The sequence below is a fragment of the Oncorhynchus tshawytscha genome, linkage group LG31 (assembly GCF_018296145.1).
Source record: "Oncorhynchus tshawytscha isolate Ot180627B linkage group LG31, Otsh_v2.0, whole genome shotgun sequence".
Lineage (NCBI taxonomy): Eukaryota > Metazoa > Chordata > Actinopteri > Salmoniformes > Salmonidae > Oncorhynchus > Oncorhynchus tshawytscha.
In genome coordinates, this window is record NC_056459.1 from 3,154,880 (window position 1) to 3,175,054 (window position 20,175).

At 40.8% G+C, this 20,175-nt stretch overlaps 1 protein-coding gene across 4 annotated transcripts in view; it reads right to left on the minus strand.

Annotated features, from left to right (window-relative positions):
- Nucleotides 1-17,242, minus strand: part of LOC112229973 (sodium bicarbonate cotransporter 3) — a 67,482-nt gene extending 50,240 nt beyond the window's left edge. Inside the window, exon 1 of one of the 4 annotated variants that reach the window (XM_042309935.1) lies at nt 17,120-17,242. In XM_042309935.1, the coding sequence (XP_042165869.1) occupies nt 17,120-17,161 (42 nt within the window). In that variant the 5' untranslated portion in view covers nt 17,162-17,242. Of the gene's footprint in view, nt 1-2,832; nt 3,174-17,119 lie in introns of those variants that run through there. The other 3 variants (XM_024396151.2, XM_024396152.2, XM_042309934.1) reach the window with 3 other exon arrangements.
- Between the last annotated feature and the right edge of the window lie 2,933 nt (nt 17,243-20,175).

The window sequence follows — 20,175 nt, forward strand, 5'->3', positions numbered from 1 at the left end:
AGTGTGAAAAGCTGTCATCAAGGCAAAGGGTGGCTACTTTGAAGAATCTCAAATATAAAATATATTTTGATTTGTTTTAATACTTTTTTTGTTTGCTACATGATTCCATATGGGTTATTTCATAGTTGATGTCTTCACTATTATTCTACAATGTATAAAATAGTACAAATAAAGAAAAACCCTTGAATGAGTAGGTGTGTCTAAACTTTTGACTGGTATTGTATACACAGTACATTCGGAAAGTATTCAGACCCCTTGACTTTTTTCACAGTTTGTTACATTACAGACTTATTCTAAAAATAATTTTAAAATCCTCATAAATCTATACAAAATACCCCATAACGACAAAGCGAGAAAAAAAAGGTTTTTAGAAATGTTTGAAAATGTATTTAAATAAAAAAACTGAAACATCACATTTACATTAAGTCTTCAGAGCTTTAGCTATGAGATTCGAAATTGCGCTCAGGTGCATCCTGTTTCCATTGATCATCCTTGAGATGTTTCTACAACTTTAAATATTCTGTATAGCTAAAGGGTAATGTATCACCCAATTAATTCTCTTTTACTCGTCTATTCAAAATCAAATACAAATTCACTAATTGTAGTCTAACTGTAAGCCGCCCTGCACAATCAATGAACAAAAAGCATCGCCTAGGGCTAATTCTCTCCCCAACTCATGGATAGACATTTTGGAGTGTAGCGTAAGGTCCATCCAGTATGCACAATAATACAGTCCACACTCAAAGGCGATCACTCGAATTTGTGTAATTTTGGAGTATAGAGGCTAGACCAATTATGTGCCAAAGACATCTTAAATCAATTTTGTTTTATGTGTTTCTGCCATGTGTAATATGCGGTAGGCTATGCATTGTATGAGAGCACAATCATAATTTTAATTCAGGCTTTTCTTTCGTGCTTGGGCTCATTAGCCTAATAAGCTCTAATATGCATATGGGGTTTTGAATGAATCATCACCTTAGAAAGCACTGTCCATTTTGTTGTTAGGTGTTGAAAAAACATCCACAAACAACCATGTTTTACACTGTTTCAACCTGCTGTTGAACTTCTTTCTCCAAATTGATCATCACGGTGAGGTGAGTTTTAAAGGCATGATACTGTTTTGATGATAAGTGTTTGATGTGATTTTTTACTGCACTTGCATTGATGTCATTGTGGTTATTGGGACAATAGAACCCTGAGTACCAGGCCATTAGCGACCTGATGGTAGTTAGCGAGTTGGGAACTACCAATGAACTACGCATGTCCAGAGTGTATAAAAGGAGATTACCGTGACTCAACAGCGATCACTTGGAATTTTATTGTGGTCATGACTCATGACTGCCGGTGTGGTGGTAATACGGTCACCGCAACAGTCCTAGACGGGAGTTTGTTTCTGCGGTAACATGGACTCTTAAAAACATGATGATACTTTGTTGCTCCTTGCTGAAACAAGAAACTAGCAAATGACACTTTGGTTGCCTAGGCAACGCCCCACAATGCAACAGCACACACAGAAATATAATTAATAAAATGGGCTTGGAACCTTTAACACTGGCAATTTGACTGGTAAACTCATGGGTACACTCGCAATGGCTGCCTGGTATTGTGATGCAATACTTTCCATGGTAATGTAGAATGTTCATTAAAATGATATTAACTGATGTGGCTCATGCAATGGAATGTATTGCATCAGTTCAGTTGAATTAACAAATCACAGCACAAACAGTGGGGACACTTCCTGCTTTTACTTCCTGCTTTGCTCCTATGGGTACACTCGCAATGGCCGACAGTTCTATTCATTCTATTTCTATGATAGCACATGCAGTCAGGAGCGAAAAATATATATCACGGAGACCGTGGTCATTTGGCTGGCCAATTACGTCATCCATGGTTTTGATTTAGCTTAACATGTTAGACCAATAAACTGTATTTGTGTGTGTGTAAAGGGTCAGTTATTGTATAGTCTACAGTATATGTTAGAATGGGGGCTACCATTTTAAATTAAATTCACTGAGCATTGAACACTGGTGCTTGTCACCGTGACTGTGTGAATGTGAAATTAATCGGTGTGGATGACTGGCGTTTAGTGTAGGAGTGATTTCAGAGCCCCTCTATTCAGAGTTCCCTCTATTCCAGGCTGTCGTTACTGGGACTTGTTCCAGGCAGGGGGGGGGGGTGGTGACGTAAGTCACATAGCTCTAGAGACACACACCAGTCCTCTGAGTTGCATCTCCACCGTCACACATGGGCTAAACGCAAAACCAGAGCCAGCAGCAAACTGCATGCCCCCCTGCCCCCAGAAAATAGGCTAAAGCATAGGCTACACAGTCACGGAAACCATTTCCATTTCTCTCTAAGACACATTTTCCTCTCCTTGTATGTACAACCTAATAACCACAGGTGTCTACTTATTCCACCTTCCATGTCATTCTCGCCTTATCTAGGCTATTTCAATAGCCAAACATGATGTATTTCCCTCAATGGTCTGACATCAACTTCTATTCAATAGATAAACAATAAACATCATATTCATAATCTATACATTTTTATCAAAGGTGCATACTCTAGTCTGCTGCCCCATTTTCCTCCTCTAGTCCTCTCTCACGCTCTTTAAAGCAGCCATATCTGTTCCTGTCTCATTTTCTCCCACTCTTGCTCCTCAGGGCTAGTGAAGAGCGGGAAGGACCATTTCTTTTCTAAGATGCATTTGTTGGTGAGGCAGGCAGGGACTCCCCCCCATCAGAGATGGAGAAGACACACACACACACGTACACACACACACAACCACACACACGGACGTGCACACAAGACAAACAAACAGAGCAGACCTACCGTCAGCACATGCTCCCCTTCATGGTTTCCCTCCATCGGGGCTAAAACATCAGCGGCAGCCGAGGCAGCTGTGGCGTTAGCTGGCTTTGTCTCTCTGTTATCTCCCCTGTGTGTGTGTGTGTGTGTGTGTGTGTGTGTGTGTGTGTGTGTGTGTGTGTGTGTGTGTGTGTGTGTGTGTGTGTGTGTGTGTGTGTGTGTGTGAGCGTGTGTGTTTCTGTGAGCGTGTGTGTTTCTGTGAGCGTGTGTGTTTCTGTGAGCGTGTGTGTGTGTGTGTGTGTCTGAGCTCTGACTAAGACACTGGAATAGTGGGCTGCTGTTGCCTGCTTGTCTGTGTTAATACGGAGGGAGAAAGCAGAGTGCTGCCTGTCTTAAAACAGACCTGCTCCTCTCTGACAGCCCGCTCCTTTCTCAGCAGCCAATCCCCCGCCACCATGAATATTTCATTTGCACAGCCAAGAGCGCACCCAGACGTGCACGCAGACAGAGAGGACATACACAGACACAGAGGACACACACACACATACGCACACAATCACCCACAGTGGCATTCAGGGCACACACCCGCCCACACACACAGACAAACATTACCCAGAGGGTGTGGAGAATTGAAAAGGACAGACAGAGATGTACTCATTAAATGTCTTTGCCTCCTTTGATTCTGATACATTAGTGATCTTTATCACAGTCTCAAGGTCATGTACACGTCTTTCAGCACCTTCTAATCCCATAGAGACTCATGGCCACATGAGGTCGTCAAACACAGGGAAATAACAGTGTAACATCACACTTATACAATGGTAATAGAAAGAACATGGTAAATCAAGGTCTATGTCCCAAATGGAACCCTATTCCCTATATAGTGCACTACTTTTGACCAGAGCCCTACAGAAGTACTGCCCTGCACTATGTGCCCTGCACTATGGGTCCTGGTCAAAAGTAGTAACTTCATAGGGAACAGGGTGCCAAGGCCTACACCGCCTAAATAAAATACAATTTTGAACTTTTAGTCGCAATCACAGAAAGGTAGCCTACAACAAGTAATGAACGGCTAAAGACAGGACAGAACCATACATCTGATCCATTGCCTCACGAGCAAAACAGTTCTGATGAAACCGGGGGGCAGGGTGACACCTAATGGCCAACTCTGAATCTCACATGGAGGCAAAGCATTGGCACGCCAGCTGACACACAGTTCATTTTTAGCTTATAGCAGACATTCTTATCCAGAGTGACTTACAGGAGCAATTAGGGTTAAATGCCTTGATCAAGGACACATCGGCAAATTTTTCACCTAGTTGGCTCTGGGATTCGAACCAGCGAACTTTAAGTTTATTTATTTTAAACCGGATTTGAAGGTCAGGCTCTCCAATTATGTTCATGTACTATGTGTACTGTCAGCAAGACAGTGTCTCATTTTGACCAATATGAGTCCCAAATAGCACCCTATTCCCTATTAAGTATTGGCTCTGGTCAAAAGTAGTGCAGTATATAGAGAATAGGGTGCCATTTGGGACTCAGCCTGCAACCGGCAGTCTATTCTTCTTCGTAAGCACCATGGACTCACCACCAGCTCTGGAGACCATTATCCACCACTGCACACGGAGAGAGACTGATCACATGGCCGACACCAAAGACTCACTCAGTCTTTTAATCTGAGAGGATTATTAATCAGATTGGATTAGTATAGTAGAGGGCTGGAGAGCTGAGACATCAAGCCAACAGGTGGGATTGACCAGTAGGCCATGATCAGTTAGATTACCCCAGATCATCCTTGAGAAGGCTGGGCGCCCTGGCTGGAAGTGTGCTGTGCTCCCCCTGGGGCATCATTTTACTCCTGGGTTTTTTTCTGGATCAAAATGGGGCTAAAGTGGTGACCATGGCAGGGGTGTGGCCTCTTAAAGAAGAAGTTACAGGTCTGTGAGAACCAGAAATCTTGCTTGTTTGTAGGTGACCAAATACTTATTTTCCACCATAATTTGCAAATAAATTCATTTAAAAAATCCTACAATGTGATTTTCTGGATTTTTTTTCTTCTCATTTTGTCTGTCATAGTTGAAGTGTACCTATGATGAAAATTACAGGCCTCTCATCTTTTTAAGTGGGAGAACTTGCACAATTGGTGGCTGACTAAATACTTTTTTGCCCCACTGTAGACAAGTTGGTTTATTTTATTTGAAAGGAAGTCTACTGAAGTGAGACTTTGTCCTTGTGTTTCTTGGATATTTACACTGTTTTGTTCACAAGCTAGGTTGTTTTCCAATGTTTGAGTTTCAACTGTTCGACAAGAGAAGACAATTGGGCTACTACTCAGACTCTCAATCGCACAGGCGCAAACATGACTAATGTCGCATTACCAAGGTAACCTTTCACCCTTAAAAGGGAAGGTGAAATTGTTTGTCTCACCTGTGATATGTTGGTTAAATGAAACATTACAAAGCATGTTGATCCATTTTTGGTGTTACGTTTGTGTAATTTTAGCTGTAAAAAAACTATTTGGGCAGGTAAAAAATCTGAGTGGCTGGTAGATTTTTACATCTACCTGCCACAGTGGCTGGTGGACAAAAAGTAAATGTTAGGCCCTGAATTCTACACATTTTTCTATGGTTTATGCTATCTAAGTGAGTCAAACATTATAACAAAATCAATTGGGACACCATACCTTAACAAAAAATACTCCTGAATGGATCATTATTGGAATTTTAGATTATCCCTGACTGTCTGTCTATCTTATATTTGTGTGATTTTTTTTGTTCTCAAAGATGATCTTCTAAAAAACATATGTAGGTAGTTTTCTACATACTCTATATCTGGTTTTAGCCAAGTCGTTTACATTCACACGGAAAACGTTTTTGTATCCCAAATTCTTTTTTCTACATGTACTGTTTGGACATAGGCGGCCCGAAAAAAAACAGCCCGCCCAATACTTTTCTATGCAGAAAAAACTGTCCTCCAAGCTGATTTCACTGACCAATTCAATTAGGCCTACACCCTATTTGTGAGACAGAGAGGAAGAGGCCTCATTTCTGAAGGTTTCACTTTGCCACAACAATGGCACATTCGAGGTAGGGCTAGGCCGTATACCGTATTTTACTGGTGTTGATGCACAGACCGGTTTGGATTTTTACGTTACTTTCTATAACAGTTAGAGGTCGACCGATTAATCGGAATGGCAGATTAATTCGGATCGATTTCAAGTTTTCATAACAATCGGAAATCGGTAAAAAAAATGTACACCTTTATTCAATCTTGCAACCTTACAGTTAACGAGTCCAACGCTCTAACCACCTGATTACATTGCACTCCACGAGGAGACTGCCTGTTATGCGAATGCAGTAAGCCAAGGTAAGTTGCTAGCTAGCATTAAACTTATCTTATAAAAAACAATCAATCAATCAATCATAATCCCTAGTTAACTACACATGGTTGATGATATTACTAGTTTATCTAGCGTGTCCTGCGTTGCATATAATCGTTGTGGTGCGTATCATTGCTCCAATGTGTACCTAACCATAAACATCAATGCCTTCCTTAAAATCAATACACAGAAGTATATATTTTTTAAACCTGCATATTAAGCTAAAAGAAATCCAGGTTAGCAGGCAATATTAACCAGGTGAAATTGTGTCACTTCTATTGCGTTCATTGCACGCAGAGTCAGTGTATATGCAACAGTTTGGGCTGCCTAATTTGCCAGAATTTTACGTAATTATGACGTAACATTGAAGGTTGTGCAATGTAACAGGAATATTTAGATTTATGGATGCCACCCGTTAGATAAAATACGGAACTGTTCCGTATTTCACTGAAAGAATAAACGTCTTGTTTTTGAGATGATACTTTCCGGAATTGGCCATATTAATGAGGCTCGTATTTCCTATTGTTATCATGTTATAACTAAGTTTATGATTTGATAGAGCAGTCTGACTGAGTGATGGTAGGCAGCAGCAGGCTCATAAGCATTCATTCAAACAGCACTTTAGTGTGTTTGCCAGCAGCTGTTTATGACTTCAAGCCTATCAACTCCCGAGATTAGGATTGTGTAACCGATGTGAAATGGCTAGCTAGTTAGCGGGGTGCGCGCTAATAGAGTTTCAAACGTCACTCGCTCTGAGACTTGGAGTAGTTATTCCCCTTGCTCTGCATGGGTAACGATGCTTCGAGGGTGGCTGTTGTCGTTGTGTTCCTGGTTTGAGCCCAGGTAGGAGTGAGGATAGGGACGGAAGCTATACTGTTACACTGGCAATCCTAAAGTGCCTATAAGAACATCCAATAGTCAAAGGTTAATGAAATACAAATGGTATAGAGAGAAATAGTCCTATAATCCCTATAATAACTACAACCTAAAACTTCTTACCTGGGAATATTGAAGACTCATGTTAAAAGGAACCACCAGCTTTCATATGTTCTCATGTTCTGAGCAAGGAACTTAAACGTTAGCTTTCTTACATGGCACATATTGTACTTTTACTTTCTTCTCCAACACTTTGTTTTTGCATTATTTAAACCAAATTGAACATGTTTCATTATTTATTTGAGGCTACTTTGATTTTATTTATGCATTATATTAAGTTAAAATAAGTGTTCATTCAGTATTGTTGTAATAGTCATTATTACAAATAAATACATTTTAAAAAATCATCCGATTAATCCATATCGGCTTTTTTTTGGTCCTCCAATAATCGGTATCGGTATCGGCGTTGAAAAATCATAATCGTTCGACCTCTAATAACAGTATTTGAATGGTTTTGTTTGTTAAATGTGATACGCCATGTATAACGCCAATTTTTATAGTGTACTCTGCTACTTGAGTCATCTGTCATCTCGCTCATGCTACTTTCCACACAGACCTAGCTCCTTGCGTTCAGTCTGCATGGTCAATGCAGCACATCAAATAATTTTAATTTTATTTGTCATATGCGCCGAATACAACCTTACCGTGTAAGTAAGCATTTCAAACATTCAAATACCGTTATAGAAGGTAAAGTGTTGATGACAACATATGTTTTCACTTTGCTTTGTAATATAAATCCACTAGACTAGCGTTCTATAATGACACTATTAGTTTGTGTTTCTTACAACCGCAACAGCTAGCTCATCTTTTCTTAGCAAGCTGGGCCTAAATTGTGCTAATTGCTAGTTAGCTAATCGCTAGCTAGCTGGCTGGCAAACGTAACTAGCTATACAGCCTGGTAATACCAAGGATGGTGCGACCCAAATCAGCATGTTGTTTGTGCAACAATATCTTCTAAATCAAAAAGGAATACGCAAAGCATGAATATGTTACCTACATGAAGTAGCTAAGAAGAAACATTCAATGTAGCCAAAGGTTATAGGGACCCTAGGAAACACTGACCATCACTTTGAATCCTACCCTGTCACAATAACTCCTCCCTGGCATTTTCATGTCAACCAACACAGAATGGAGAAAGACCCATTGAAATCACTTAGAATGTATGTGTTGGCACCCTAGATTCACGCACTACTCATAAACCAAATGTCAAACGTTTATTATACAAAAACATAAAATACCGTCATTTAAATAAAAAAATACCGTGATATATGATATTTTGGCATTTTCGCCCAACTTTAATTCAAGTCAATTGCTTGACTCACCAGTCAAGAACCAAGCTATATCCAGCTATTGCCGTTATCTTGCATGATTTAAAATAATCTAAACTAGAAAGGTAGGTTACTTCTCTAAAATCAGCCAAATGTGTGTTTGGATGTTTTTGATAGATGGAAGAGTAGCCTACTCTTGTTTGTTTAGCTACGCTCTTAATCTAACTAAGCAGCAATCACCTTGTCACTTAGGTGGCAAAGATTATGGTACCCATCCAAAACTGGTGCCTGGAGCACAGATTTGGCCCCATCTTTTAGTGATGCGGGGAAAAAAATAGTTAGTTATTATATAATTTTGACAATATCACAATATTATTTTTGCGCTAGTTTGCTGAACCTGCACGAAAACTCCTGTATTTTTCCTTCATTGTTTGTTCTCCATCTTCTTTTTAAATATGGAGCCAATTTGTTTCCATGGCTGATCAAAACTAATTTGCTCATGGCTCATGCCTAGGCAACAGAAGACTTTCCTACAGCACCTTCCTTTCAGCAAGGAGTAACAAAGTTTCATCACATTGTAAAGAGCCTATGTTACCGCAGAAATGGCCTCAACAGCACAAATGCCCGGCTGTCTTGTCTTTAGTCAGATGTCCCCCACAAAAACAAATATTAAACGATTATGAAAGTAATTTTATTTTCATCCATAATGAAAACCTAACTGAAATACACCCCTCCAGTTCTGGAGGACATGACAAATGCCTGAACTAGGTCTAGTTAGTACAACTATGTTACTTTATCATAGCCCAAAAAACATAATTTGCACAGACATGACATTTTCAACTTACGAAACATGAGGTCTAACAATCAAATCATAAAAACACTGCCTTTTGTAGGTACCTATAAAATCAGTCAAATTGTTTTGCCTGATTCCGTAATTTTCCCAAAAATTAAGTTTTCAGTTATTCCCGGTTTCCGTTTCGCCCTGTTTTTTTTATGTAGAAAAACAACTACATTTGATTTTCTAAGTCCACAACAATGCTTAAACTACATCAGGAGTTCACTTTTGAGGTCTGGGAAAAATGTGTGAAATGTAGATTTTGGAGTGTAGTAACCTTTTAATTCCAGTGAGCACCAGCAAGAGGCTGTTGTGTAGCTATGTTTTTGTAGTGCACATGTGATGGTAGAGTTTGCAAAACAAATACCCACTGGATAGATGAAAATAATCATGGTATCATTATGCCTGGTTATTATAGGCTACTTTGTAGTTAACATTTAATTGAATGCCTTTCCATATACCAGAAGACTTTTCATTAGCATCATCGCTAACGGCTACACAAAGTGGTAAACGCACATACACCGAAGGGGAATTCTCATTGTCTCTTTAGAAAGTTGCAGGAATTACGAATCAATGATGCATTTTGTCCATGTCTTATGATTAACTTGGGCAAGTGAATTCATTTTCAATACATTTAGTTGATTCCCTAAGTTAAATGCATTTTTGAATATTGTACAATTCCGTTTCAATGTCGGATTCTGTGATCCCGTCCATGTTATCCGTATCGCACATTTATAGGGCCATACTTTTGTATACTGAAGGTGTCGGACTGGAACCAATGGGTTGACTGCACTCCAGCTCACGGCTAAACCACTGTCCTCAGTCTCCTCTCAGCACCTGACCTTGGGAAAGATCCAGAGCAGGAAATGTTTCAGTCTAATTGAGTCTCGTAGACAGACAGGCTATTGTCCAGATTCCAGTATGAATGTTCAGACATGGAGAAGCTAGTATACAGACTCCTTAGACTAAGCTACCTCCTGTAAATTCATATGACTGCAGAATCAAAACTCCACAAACCAGCAAATCTTACTAACTAACTAACTACTGGGCTACATGGGCTCTTGAGGTTTCCTTTCATTTGATAACCTGTCCTGCTTATCCTGACACACGCAGATATAGGTGAAGCCCAATGAATCAGATTGAACAATACACCTCAGTGGTAGGGAGTAGAGACCAGAGACCAGACTCACCAGCAATCATTTTGGTCTGTTTCTCCTTTTCTCATAACGCATTGTACCTACTTCACAACCCCACTCCTACAAATCATGCTTAGACTAAGCAATAAGCTCAGTGCAGTAAAAACTCTTATCAAATTCTCACGACTGGAATTTAATTAGGGAGGGGGGAGAATTCTGTGGGCAAATAATAACATTTAATTTGAAAGTAAGCAACCAAGCATAAACAAACAAAAGCGTACAAAAATGTATTATTTTCACATTCTTGGCCGTGAGCCTTCCAAGAAAAACAGCACTTAAAGGCTTACAGTCTTAGTCCACTACAGACTGTGCTTTACTTCAACCCTACCCCAGACTATGCCTAGCATTATAGATACAGTACTGTATGAACAGAAGCACCATTGTGTCTTGTCTAGGTTCATGCGGTACAAAATGTAGGGTGAAGATGGAGGCTTTGTTGGATACGGGAGTCCAGCAATTAAGGAAGACGTCAGCTTCTTTGATAACGCCTCTACAGAGCTTTAAATGGAATAGAGCAGAGAGCCTGAACCTGCTGAACTAAGAACCTATTTCAGATCTTAGTGGGGGAAGACAGCAGGACACAAAGCCTTTTGGCACGATTCTCCTGGCACCTGAGGTACAATTCCATGACAACAGAGGTAGAGCCACGGTCAAACACAGGTGGTGGTAAAAGCTCAGAACCTTATGTGTGGTCAAGGGAAACGTGTGTGAAAGGAAAATAAATTACCTACGGTGCATTCGGAAAGTATTCATACCCCTTGACTTCTTCCACATTTTGTTACGTTACAGCCTTATTCTGAAATTGATTCAATTTTTTTTCCCTCCTTAATCTACGCACAATACCCCATAATGGCAAAACAAAAACTGTTTTTTAGAAATTGTTGATAATTTATTAAAAATAAAAACCAGAAATAACACATTTACATACAGTACCAGTCAAAAGTTTGGACAAACCTACTCATTCAAGGTTTTTCGTTATTGTTTATTATTTTCTACATTGTAGAATAATAGTGAAGACGTAAAAATTATGAAATAACACATTTGGAAACGTAGTAACCAAAAAAGTGTTAAACAAATCCAAATATATTTTATATTTGAGATTCTTTAAAGTAGCCACCTTTTGTCTTGATGACAGCTTTGCACACTCTTGGCATTCTCTCAACCAGCTTCAAGAGGAATGTTTTTCCAATAGTCTTGAAGGAGTTCCCACATATGCTGAGCACTTGTTGGCTGCTTTTCCTTCACTCTGCAGTCCAACTCATCCCAAACTATCTCAATTGGGTTGAGGTTGGGTGATTGTGGAGGCCAGGTCATCTGATGCAGCACTCCATCACTCTCCCTGCTAAAAAATGCCCTTACGCAGCCTGGAGGTGTGTTTTGGGTCAATATCCTGTTGAAAAACAAATGACAGTCCAACTGAGCACACACCAGATGGTATGGCAAATCACTGCAGAATGCTGTGGTAGCCATGCTGGTTAAGTGTGCCTTGAATTCTAAATAAATCACAGACACTGTCACCAGCAAAGCACCCCAACACCATCACACACCCTCCTCCATGCTTCAGGGTGGGAACCACACATGCGGAGATCATCCGTTCACCTACTCTGCATCTCACAAAGACACGGCGGTTGGAACCAAAAATCGCAAATTTGGACTCATCAGACCAAAGGACAGATTTCTACCTAATGTCCATTGCACGTGTTTCTTGACCCAAGCAAGGCTCTTCTTATTATAGGTCTCCTTTAGTAGTGGTTTCTTTGCAGCAATTCGATAATGAAGGCCTGATTCACACAGTCTCCTCTGAACAGTTGATGTTGAGATGTGTCTGTTACTTGAACTCTGTGAAGCATTTATTTGGGCTGCATTCCGAGGTGCAGTTAACTCTAATTAACTTATCCTCTGCAGCAGTCCTCATGAGAGCCAGTTTCATCATAGTGCTTGATGGTTTTTGCAACTGCACTTATAGAAACTTTCAAAGTTCTTGAAATTTTCTGGATTGACCGACCTTCATGTCTTAAAGTAATTATGAACTGTTGTTTCACTTTGCTTAGTTGAGCTGTTCTTGCAATAATATGGACTTGGTCTTTTACCAAATAGGGCTATCTTCTGTATACCACCCCTACCTTGTCACAACACAACTGATTGGCTCAAATGCATTAAGAAGGAAACAAATTCCACAAATTAACAAGGCACACCTGTTATTGAAATGCATTCAAGGTGACTAACTTATGAAGCTGGTTGAGAGAATGCTGTGCATTGCCGTCATCAATCTCAAATATAAAATATCATTTTATTTGTTTAACACTTTTTTGGTTACGAAATAATTCCATATGTAATTTCATAGTTTTGATGTCTTCACTATTATTCTACTATGTAGAAAAAAACCTTCAATGAGTAGGTGTGTCCAAACTTTGGACTGATACTGTAAATATTCAGACCCTTTACTCAGTACTTTGTTGAAGCACCTTTGCCAGTCATTACAGCCTCGAGTCTTCTTGGGTATGACGCTTCAAGCTTGGCACACCTGTATTTGAGGATTTTCTCCCATTCTTTTCTGCAGACTCTCTCAAGTTCTGTCAGGTTGGATGGGGAGCGTCGCTGCACAGCTATTTTCAGGTCTTTCCAGAGATGTTCGATCGGGTTCAAGTCCGGATTCTGGCGTGGCCAGTCAAGAACATTTAAAGATTGTCCCGTAGCCACTCATGCTTTGTCTTGGCTGTGTTCTTAGGGTTGTTATCCTGTTGTCACCCTAGTTTGAGGTCCTAAGCACTGTGGTGCAGGTTTTCATCAAGGATCTCTCTGTAATTTGCTTCGTTCATCTTTCCATCGATCCTAACTATTCTTCCAGTCCCTGCCGTTGATAAACATCTCCACAGCATGATGCTGTCATGCTTCACCGTAGGGATGGTACCAGGTTTCCTCCAGGCGTGACGCTTGGCATTCGGGCCAAAGAGTTCAATCTTGGTTTCCTCAGATCAGAGAATCTTGTTTCTCATGGTCTGAGTCCTTCAGGTGCCTTTTGGCAAACTCCAAGCGGGCTGTTATGTGCCTTTTACTGAGGAGTGGCTTCCGTCTGGCCACTCTACCATAAAGGCCTGATTGGTGGAGTGCTGCAGAGATGGTTGTCCTTCAGGAAGGTTCTCCCATCTCCACAGAGGAACTCTGGAGCTCTGTCAGAGTGACCATTGTAGAGGTCAACCGATTATGATTTTTCAATGCCGATACCGATTATTGGAGGACCAAAAAAGCCTATACCGATTAATCGACAATTCCTTCGACCTCATGGCTTGGTTTTTGCTCTGACATGCACTGTGAACTGTGGGACCTTATATAGACAGGTGTGTGCCTTTCCAAATCATGTCATATCAATTGAATTTACCACAGGTGGACTCCAATCATGTTATAGAAACATTTCGAGGATGATCAATGGAAACAGAATGCACCTGAGCTCAATTTCGAGTCTCTTAGCAAAGGGTCTGAATACTTATGTCAATAAGGTATTTCTTGTTTTTACATTTTTGTATACATTTGAAAATATTTCCAAAAACCAGTTTTTTGCTTTTTCATGATGGGTTATTGTGTGTAGATTAATGAACAAATAATTGAATCATTTTAAAATAAGGATGAACTTAACAAAATGTGGATAAAGTCAAGGGACCTGAATACTTTCCGAATGCACTGTATATCGGGAAGGCAAGGGGATGTGGTCACCATGCATGCAGTAATTGAGGGGAAATGGATATGGGAAGAGTTCGCTGGTCAGTCATAGGACCTATAGGTCTAAATGCCCAAAATAATTTGAGAGAAAATGATTCCCATATTATCTCAAACTATGGGGGATATTCTTAAATTGAGGGTGAAGGAGTTGTGAAAGCTATGGCCTGATTGAATTTCATCTCTTGAAAAGTGGTTCTAAAGCTTTCCCACCAAGTGCATAAAAATCCTGTAGGAGCATGTCCACTAATTAATAGAGGGGATTGGTGTACACACACACAAGCTATCATTTGTTGGGGAAAGTAAGCCAACCAAGTAATGTACTCTGAGCCTGTGTATGAATGAAAGCGATTTCTAGTTTCACTCAGGGTCGGGTGATTAATGTCTAAAACCTAGGTAGTTTCATTTGGACTTGCCGAGCACAGGCAAGGTCTGTGGCCTTGACAGCACTGTCCATTTGGATGGGCATTGGCTTCAATCAGGCCACAGCTTTCACCACCCCTTCCACCTCATTTGTTAATCTATTCCTGTTGGTATCATTTTTTCTATCATTTTCCTATTTTTCTCTCTGCATTGTTGGGAAAGGCCCGTAAAGCATTTCGCTGTTAGTTTACACCGGTTGTTTACAAATGATGTGACAAATAAAATGTTAGTTGATTTCATAATCTAATACATTGAGGTTTACAATGATTGTTTGTCAGGAGTTTCAGGGGCTTCCACAAATGCCATAAACTGATTCAGGAGGAATCATTTGCAGTAGGAGAGGTCAGGAGGCTTACACTTAAGTGATAAGGCATTATTCATACTATTTCATCCTTCCACAAGATATAGTCCTGACACAAATCTAGGGTTGCTACACAAGCCGGCTGGTTGTTTGTTTGTTCCATTGGTTCAGGTGCCGGCTGGTCTTTCGTTCTATTGGTTCGTTTGCCAGAGAAGGCGAACCAGTCGTTCAGTCTTTTTGTTCTGTACAAGCAAGAGATAAATGTTGTTTGTCCTAAATATTACATTGTCATACTGGCTGGCAATGTTCTTATCCCTTGCTTGCTAGCCAACTAACTTACAGTCACGTCACGTGCAGCCAAAATAACAACAGTAGCTGCATTTGTATTTGTTTAAGCTGTTTTCTAGTGACATTTATATGGATGCTTCCATAACAATAAGCTAATGAGGTGCAATTTCGCCTGGCACAGAAAACGTGCTTTCTCGTCAAGACACTGTTGTTCAGAGGAGCTAGCCAACAACACAGCTAACACAATCACTTCAAACTGAAGCTGGAAAGACTGCAAACTAGCTTCACTTTGTTTCGTTGTAACTTTTTTCAATTGACATTTCTTTGTATATATCCATAAAAAATTATGCCAGCTGATTTGTGATTTCAACTGGCTGAGAAACACTGCCGCCCTACACGTTCATTACTATGGGACAGCTGGAGATCAAATTTCAATATTGAAACAATGTTGCAAATGTCAGAGAGACAGACAGCAAGGTTTATACAAATCTCTGCTGTTGAAAACGAAATGTTAGTCTAAAAGAAATGTGAGATAATGTCTACATGCTTTGTATAGTGGAGATCAAGTTTATAACTTATGAAACGTCATAGATTTAGCCGATGGTAACTAGTGGAATAGACACCGGCTGGAATGCGCTATTAACCAATCAGCATTCAGGATTAGACCCACACATTGTATAATTGAGGGTTAAATATGGGAGACCAGCTAGGCCTATATGATGTCATGATGACATTCCTGGTAATACTGTATTTAAACAGTCCCAATGGTGAACAGAGCAAATCTAATGCCCTGCTGACATAAGAACAATCACATATTCTTCAAGTCAAGATGGAGGGGGAGCAGCTCTGACAAAGAGTGAAGCTGGGCTTCATTAAACATGTCCTTTTCAAGCAGTCATTTGTCTGAGGTCTCCTGTGTCACAGTCAAACCACTGATTGACTAGAGGCAACCTTGAGTGGAAAGATGCACGCAGGGCAGCAAAGGGTCAGGTTACTCCACCCTCTCACCTCCCCAACACACACACTTCCTAAGACATCATTATGATAAGACTGCAATTGGATGAGGAGGAATGGCAAGTATACTTACCTTCTAGTAAGTGACAGCTAAGGAAGGACTGAGGAATGTAAGAAAGGATGGGAAAGCACATATAAAGGTGCACTTGATTCTTAGCCTGAGTACCAGTTTGTTTGTGCTATGATGACAAGTCCTTGTCACTCATAGCCATCCCAAACATTTTATGCTTGACAAGGAGAGCAATGCAGCAGGAGAGAGCACAAACAGATCTGGGACCAGGCTACCAACTCTAATCTCACTTTAGAGAGCACTGCCACTGTGGACAGAAGAAATAAGTGGAGTATATAGGTTTTGGGCCATGTTGCTCTTTTACCTCTTCAACACGTATCTTTCTCTCACCAAAATGAAAGACCCACCCAACTAAACAGGAAGTACAGTAAGCCCGCTCACTAGTCCAACTGGGCTGTCATATCAGTATAATGTATAATTTTAACAGTCAAAACTAAAGTGATCAAAGCATATTTGACTTGCAACTCAGTCAGAGAAAAGTCAACTTTACTAGCTAGCTAGCTACTTACTTAAACATTGTCTTAGAGGACAGTCGATGAGGAGTTCATGATCTGCTCATCCTCCTCACAAGCGTCATAGCGACAGAAACAGAAAGCCACGAGTGTCTTGTTGACATTAGCTAGCAACTTGGCTAGCATCCCCCAAAGCCGAAGCCACATCTGACACAGTATTAGAAAACTAAATAAAATAACTGTTGCTCTGCATAAGTGCGGTTGTCAAAACATTTTTAAATCGTATTTTCTCACCATGTGTTTGAATACAAAAGCTATTCAATCCAGCACAGAGACCGGACAAAAGCATCTTTCTCCATCTCTGCATTTGCTAAGTCGCAAAAAAGGTCATTATGGGCGACCTAATATATACATATTACGTTATCGATGACTTACTGTCCTCAAAAGGGGTCTTTCCTGTTCACTGTTTTCTTCCATTTCACCTGTCGCCTCAGCAAATGTGATAGACCGGTGACACTTCAATATACTCAAGGAAAATGTGACGGTCTTGTAAAGGTTTCGCCACAGTAGCTACTCAGCGTACGTTAGGGAGACGCCCTTCGACACGATTGACAGCCTTTCGCACCACTAGCCGATAAATGACTGGTGTCCATAGCCAATTAAATCTAAGGAATGCCAGATGGACGGTGCGTATCCCTGTCCTCTCCTCGAGCGAGCTTTGTGACAAAGCAAGCGACTGGCAACATGATCTTGAACAGGTCCTGAGCAGACAGCAGGGATGCAAATTCTATTCTAAATAGATACGTCAAAAAGGGGACGTAGTAAATCAACATACAGTCGAGGCATTTGAAGAATAATGAAACCACATTTGTAGAATAATGAAATGTGTAGAATATATTTTGTAAACCATAGAGCAGAGAACAGTGCTTTGAAAGCAAAAACGCAAAAGAGAGCATGCTGCACTCTTCATCGTCCATGACAGTCCACTGACAATCACTAGCTAATTGTCAACCTAAAGTAGAGAAAGATTTTGATTTCATTCGTTTTCTGTAGGCTACTCTAAAACAGGGTTTATCAACCTATTTCCAAGTTCACTGAGGCCCCTATGCCAGGGGTTCTAGGCCCCTACAATTAAGAATCACTCTTAGGGTGCGTTCGTAAATTCACTCTGGCTACTATCTACTCCGATTTCAGAGCACTCTTGTCTGAGTGTAACTGATGAACTTATGAACTGGACAATCTGACAAGGCTCTGAATTAACACCCAGAGCACCCAGAGTGCACTCTGAGCACACTCTGACCCTCCAGATTGAATTGACGAACACACCCCTAATCTCAAAACCAGGATAGGATAGGTCAAATTTTCATAGCAGCCCGCAGAGATCATCATCATTTTCCAATTATAACTAGAGTTATGAATGTAAGTTAACTAATTACACAATTTGGAACAAAATCACTGTGACTGATTATGAAATGTTGCATTACTCTCCAGGAGACTACATGTACTATGAAGCACTATGATTTTAAAATATAGCCCATGAAAAAATATGATGAAATAAGGTAAGGCCTCTGAGCCTGATCAGTGACAGGGACAGAATGCATTTTCTCCTTCTAACCAGCAAGTGGCAGTCCAGTATTACTCAATTTTGCCCTAGCCTGGGATATGACATATAGATTATGTTATATTTACTCAACATATATCATTAACTATATAAGGAATAGAAGGGCAAATTAAGTTATTGATTAAAACTACCTAGACATTGCCAGATCTTCTTAATTCATGCATTGTAAAAGGTTAGTATCCTGTGACAAGGTTGGGCTCATTTCCATTTTAATAAACTACATTCAATTCTAGAAATGCATTTGTTTATTGAATGGAACATGTATTGAAATTTATTTTAAATCATGTTTTTTTCTATTCTTGAATTGGAATTCCAATTCCAAAATGCACTAAAATGCAATCATCCCCAACCCTGTTCTGTTTGGCCTGATCAACAAGCTATTCCATTCCATTTGAAGCCCCCGGATCTCTCTCTATCTTTTAAACCCCAACACCGTCTTTCAGACCAAAGATATACCCATAGTCATTCTGAACATTACAACAAGAATCAAACAAAGGTTCAACAAGCCCAAACCCTGCCTTCTGCAGTGTTCGTGGGAGACTATAAATAAGGCTCCCCCAAAAAGGCATAATCACACGGCAGAGCTGAAATAGAACGGTGAGGTGGGAGATCAAACTATCACCTCTTAATTGTGCCCTGATTCTTAACAGGCTGAGAGCCCATTAACACACAGTGAAATGCCGTCTGCCTTACTTAAAACATGCACCGTGCTGAATACAGCTGGGAGAGATCAATCTGAAATATCATGCACAACATGATGAAAGCTGCGTATGCCTCCCCACTTGCACTGGACGATACTAACACTAACAGATGCAAATTGCTACATTATAATGCATGAAGAAGACAAGGGTTTTCCCTCTTAAAGCACCAAAATGGAGAGAAAAGGGTAGTGATTTCACAGTTTAAAAATGGGAAGTGTCTAGCCCTTGAGGTTGACGTCTTGTAGTGACATCAACATCAAGGAACCCTCTTGTAAAAGCAGTAAGGGGGGGACTGGCTGCAGTTGTGTTTTGGTAGCTCAGCTAATGTCATAATATTGTGAGGCAATCTGGTCAGACTCAACTGAACCCTAGAAATGCATGCAGGTAAATGAAGGTTATCCAATCAGTAGGCTTTTCACGTAAGCTTTTACTGATGTCCTCAACCACACAAACAGCTGAAATCCTTTCCATACGATGCAATAGATTTGAGTGTTTAACGTGACACCGGCCACCACACTGATGAGTATTGAACAGGTCAGGTTTTGTGACAGGAGGCTGCAGAAATCAAGTGTCTCTAGTCTCTTTTCCTACAGATTTACAGGGTGTTGTTTTTTTCTAGTGGTCATGCTCTCCCAGGCACTAGGAGAGAAGGGGTTAGGGAATGTGAAATTCCCAACTCTGTCAGAAGCGCTCCTCCAAATTGCCAATGCATTGATTTTGACCACAGACCTGTTCCACTCGGCCGCCTCCTGACTCCACTTGGCCCTAACCCCCCTCCCTCCCAAACCATGTCTACAGTCTTGTGGGAGCTTTAGTGCCCCTGAACCCTGGTTGGCTCCACTGAGACCCACAGCATGGGGAGGTAGAGCGGGAGGGGGGGTATGGAGAGACCCATCCAGTCTAGTTCACCCAAATGGACACAGCGGTGGGTAGGGGATGTGGTCTGGAGATAGAGGGGGCAAGGAATGGGGGGTGTCCTACGACCCACCAGCAGAGGTGCGTCCTAGCACCCCCTGGGAAGAGCGCTGGGGATTTGAAATCAATGCACTGTTAAGTGCAGCCTAGCAGCGGGACACTGCCTCTTGTTCTGACATTAGTCATGCGCCACAGAGTGGGGCCCTATCAGGGTCCAAGGAGGATGGAGTAGGCTACCATGCAGACCCTGCAAG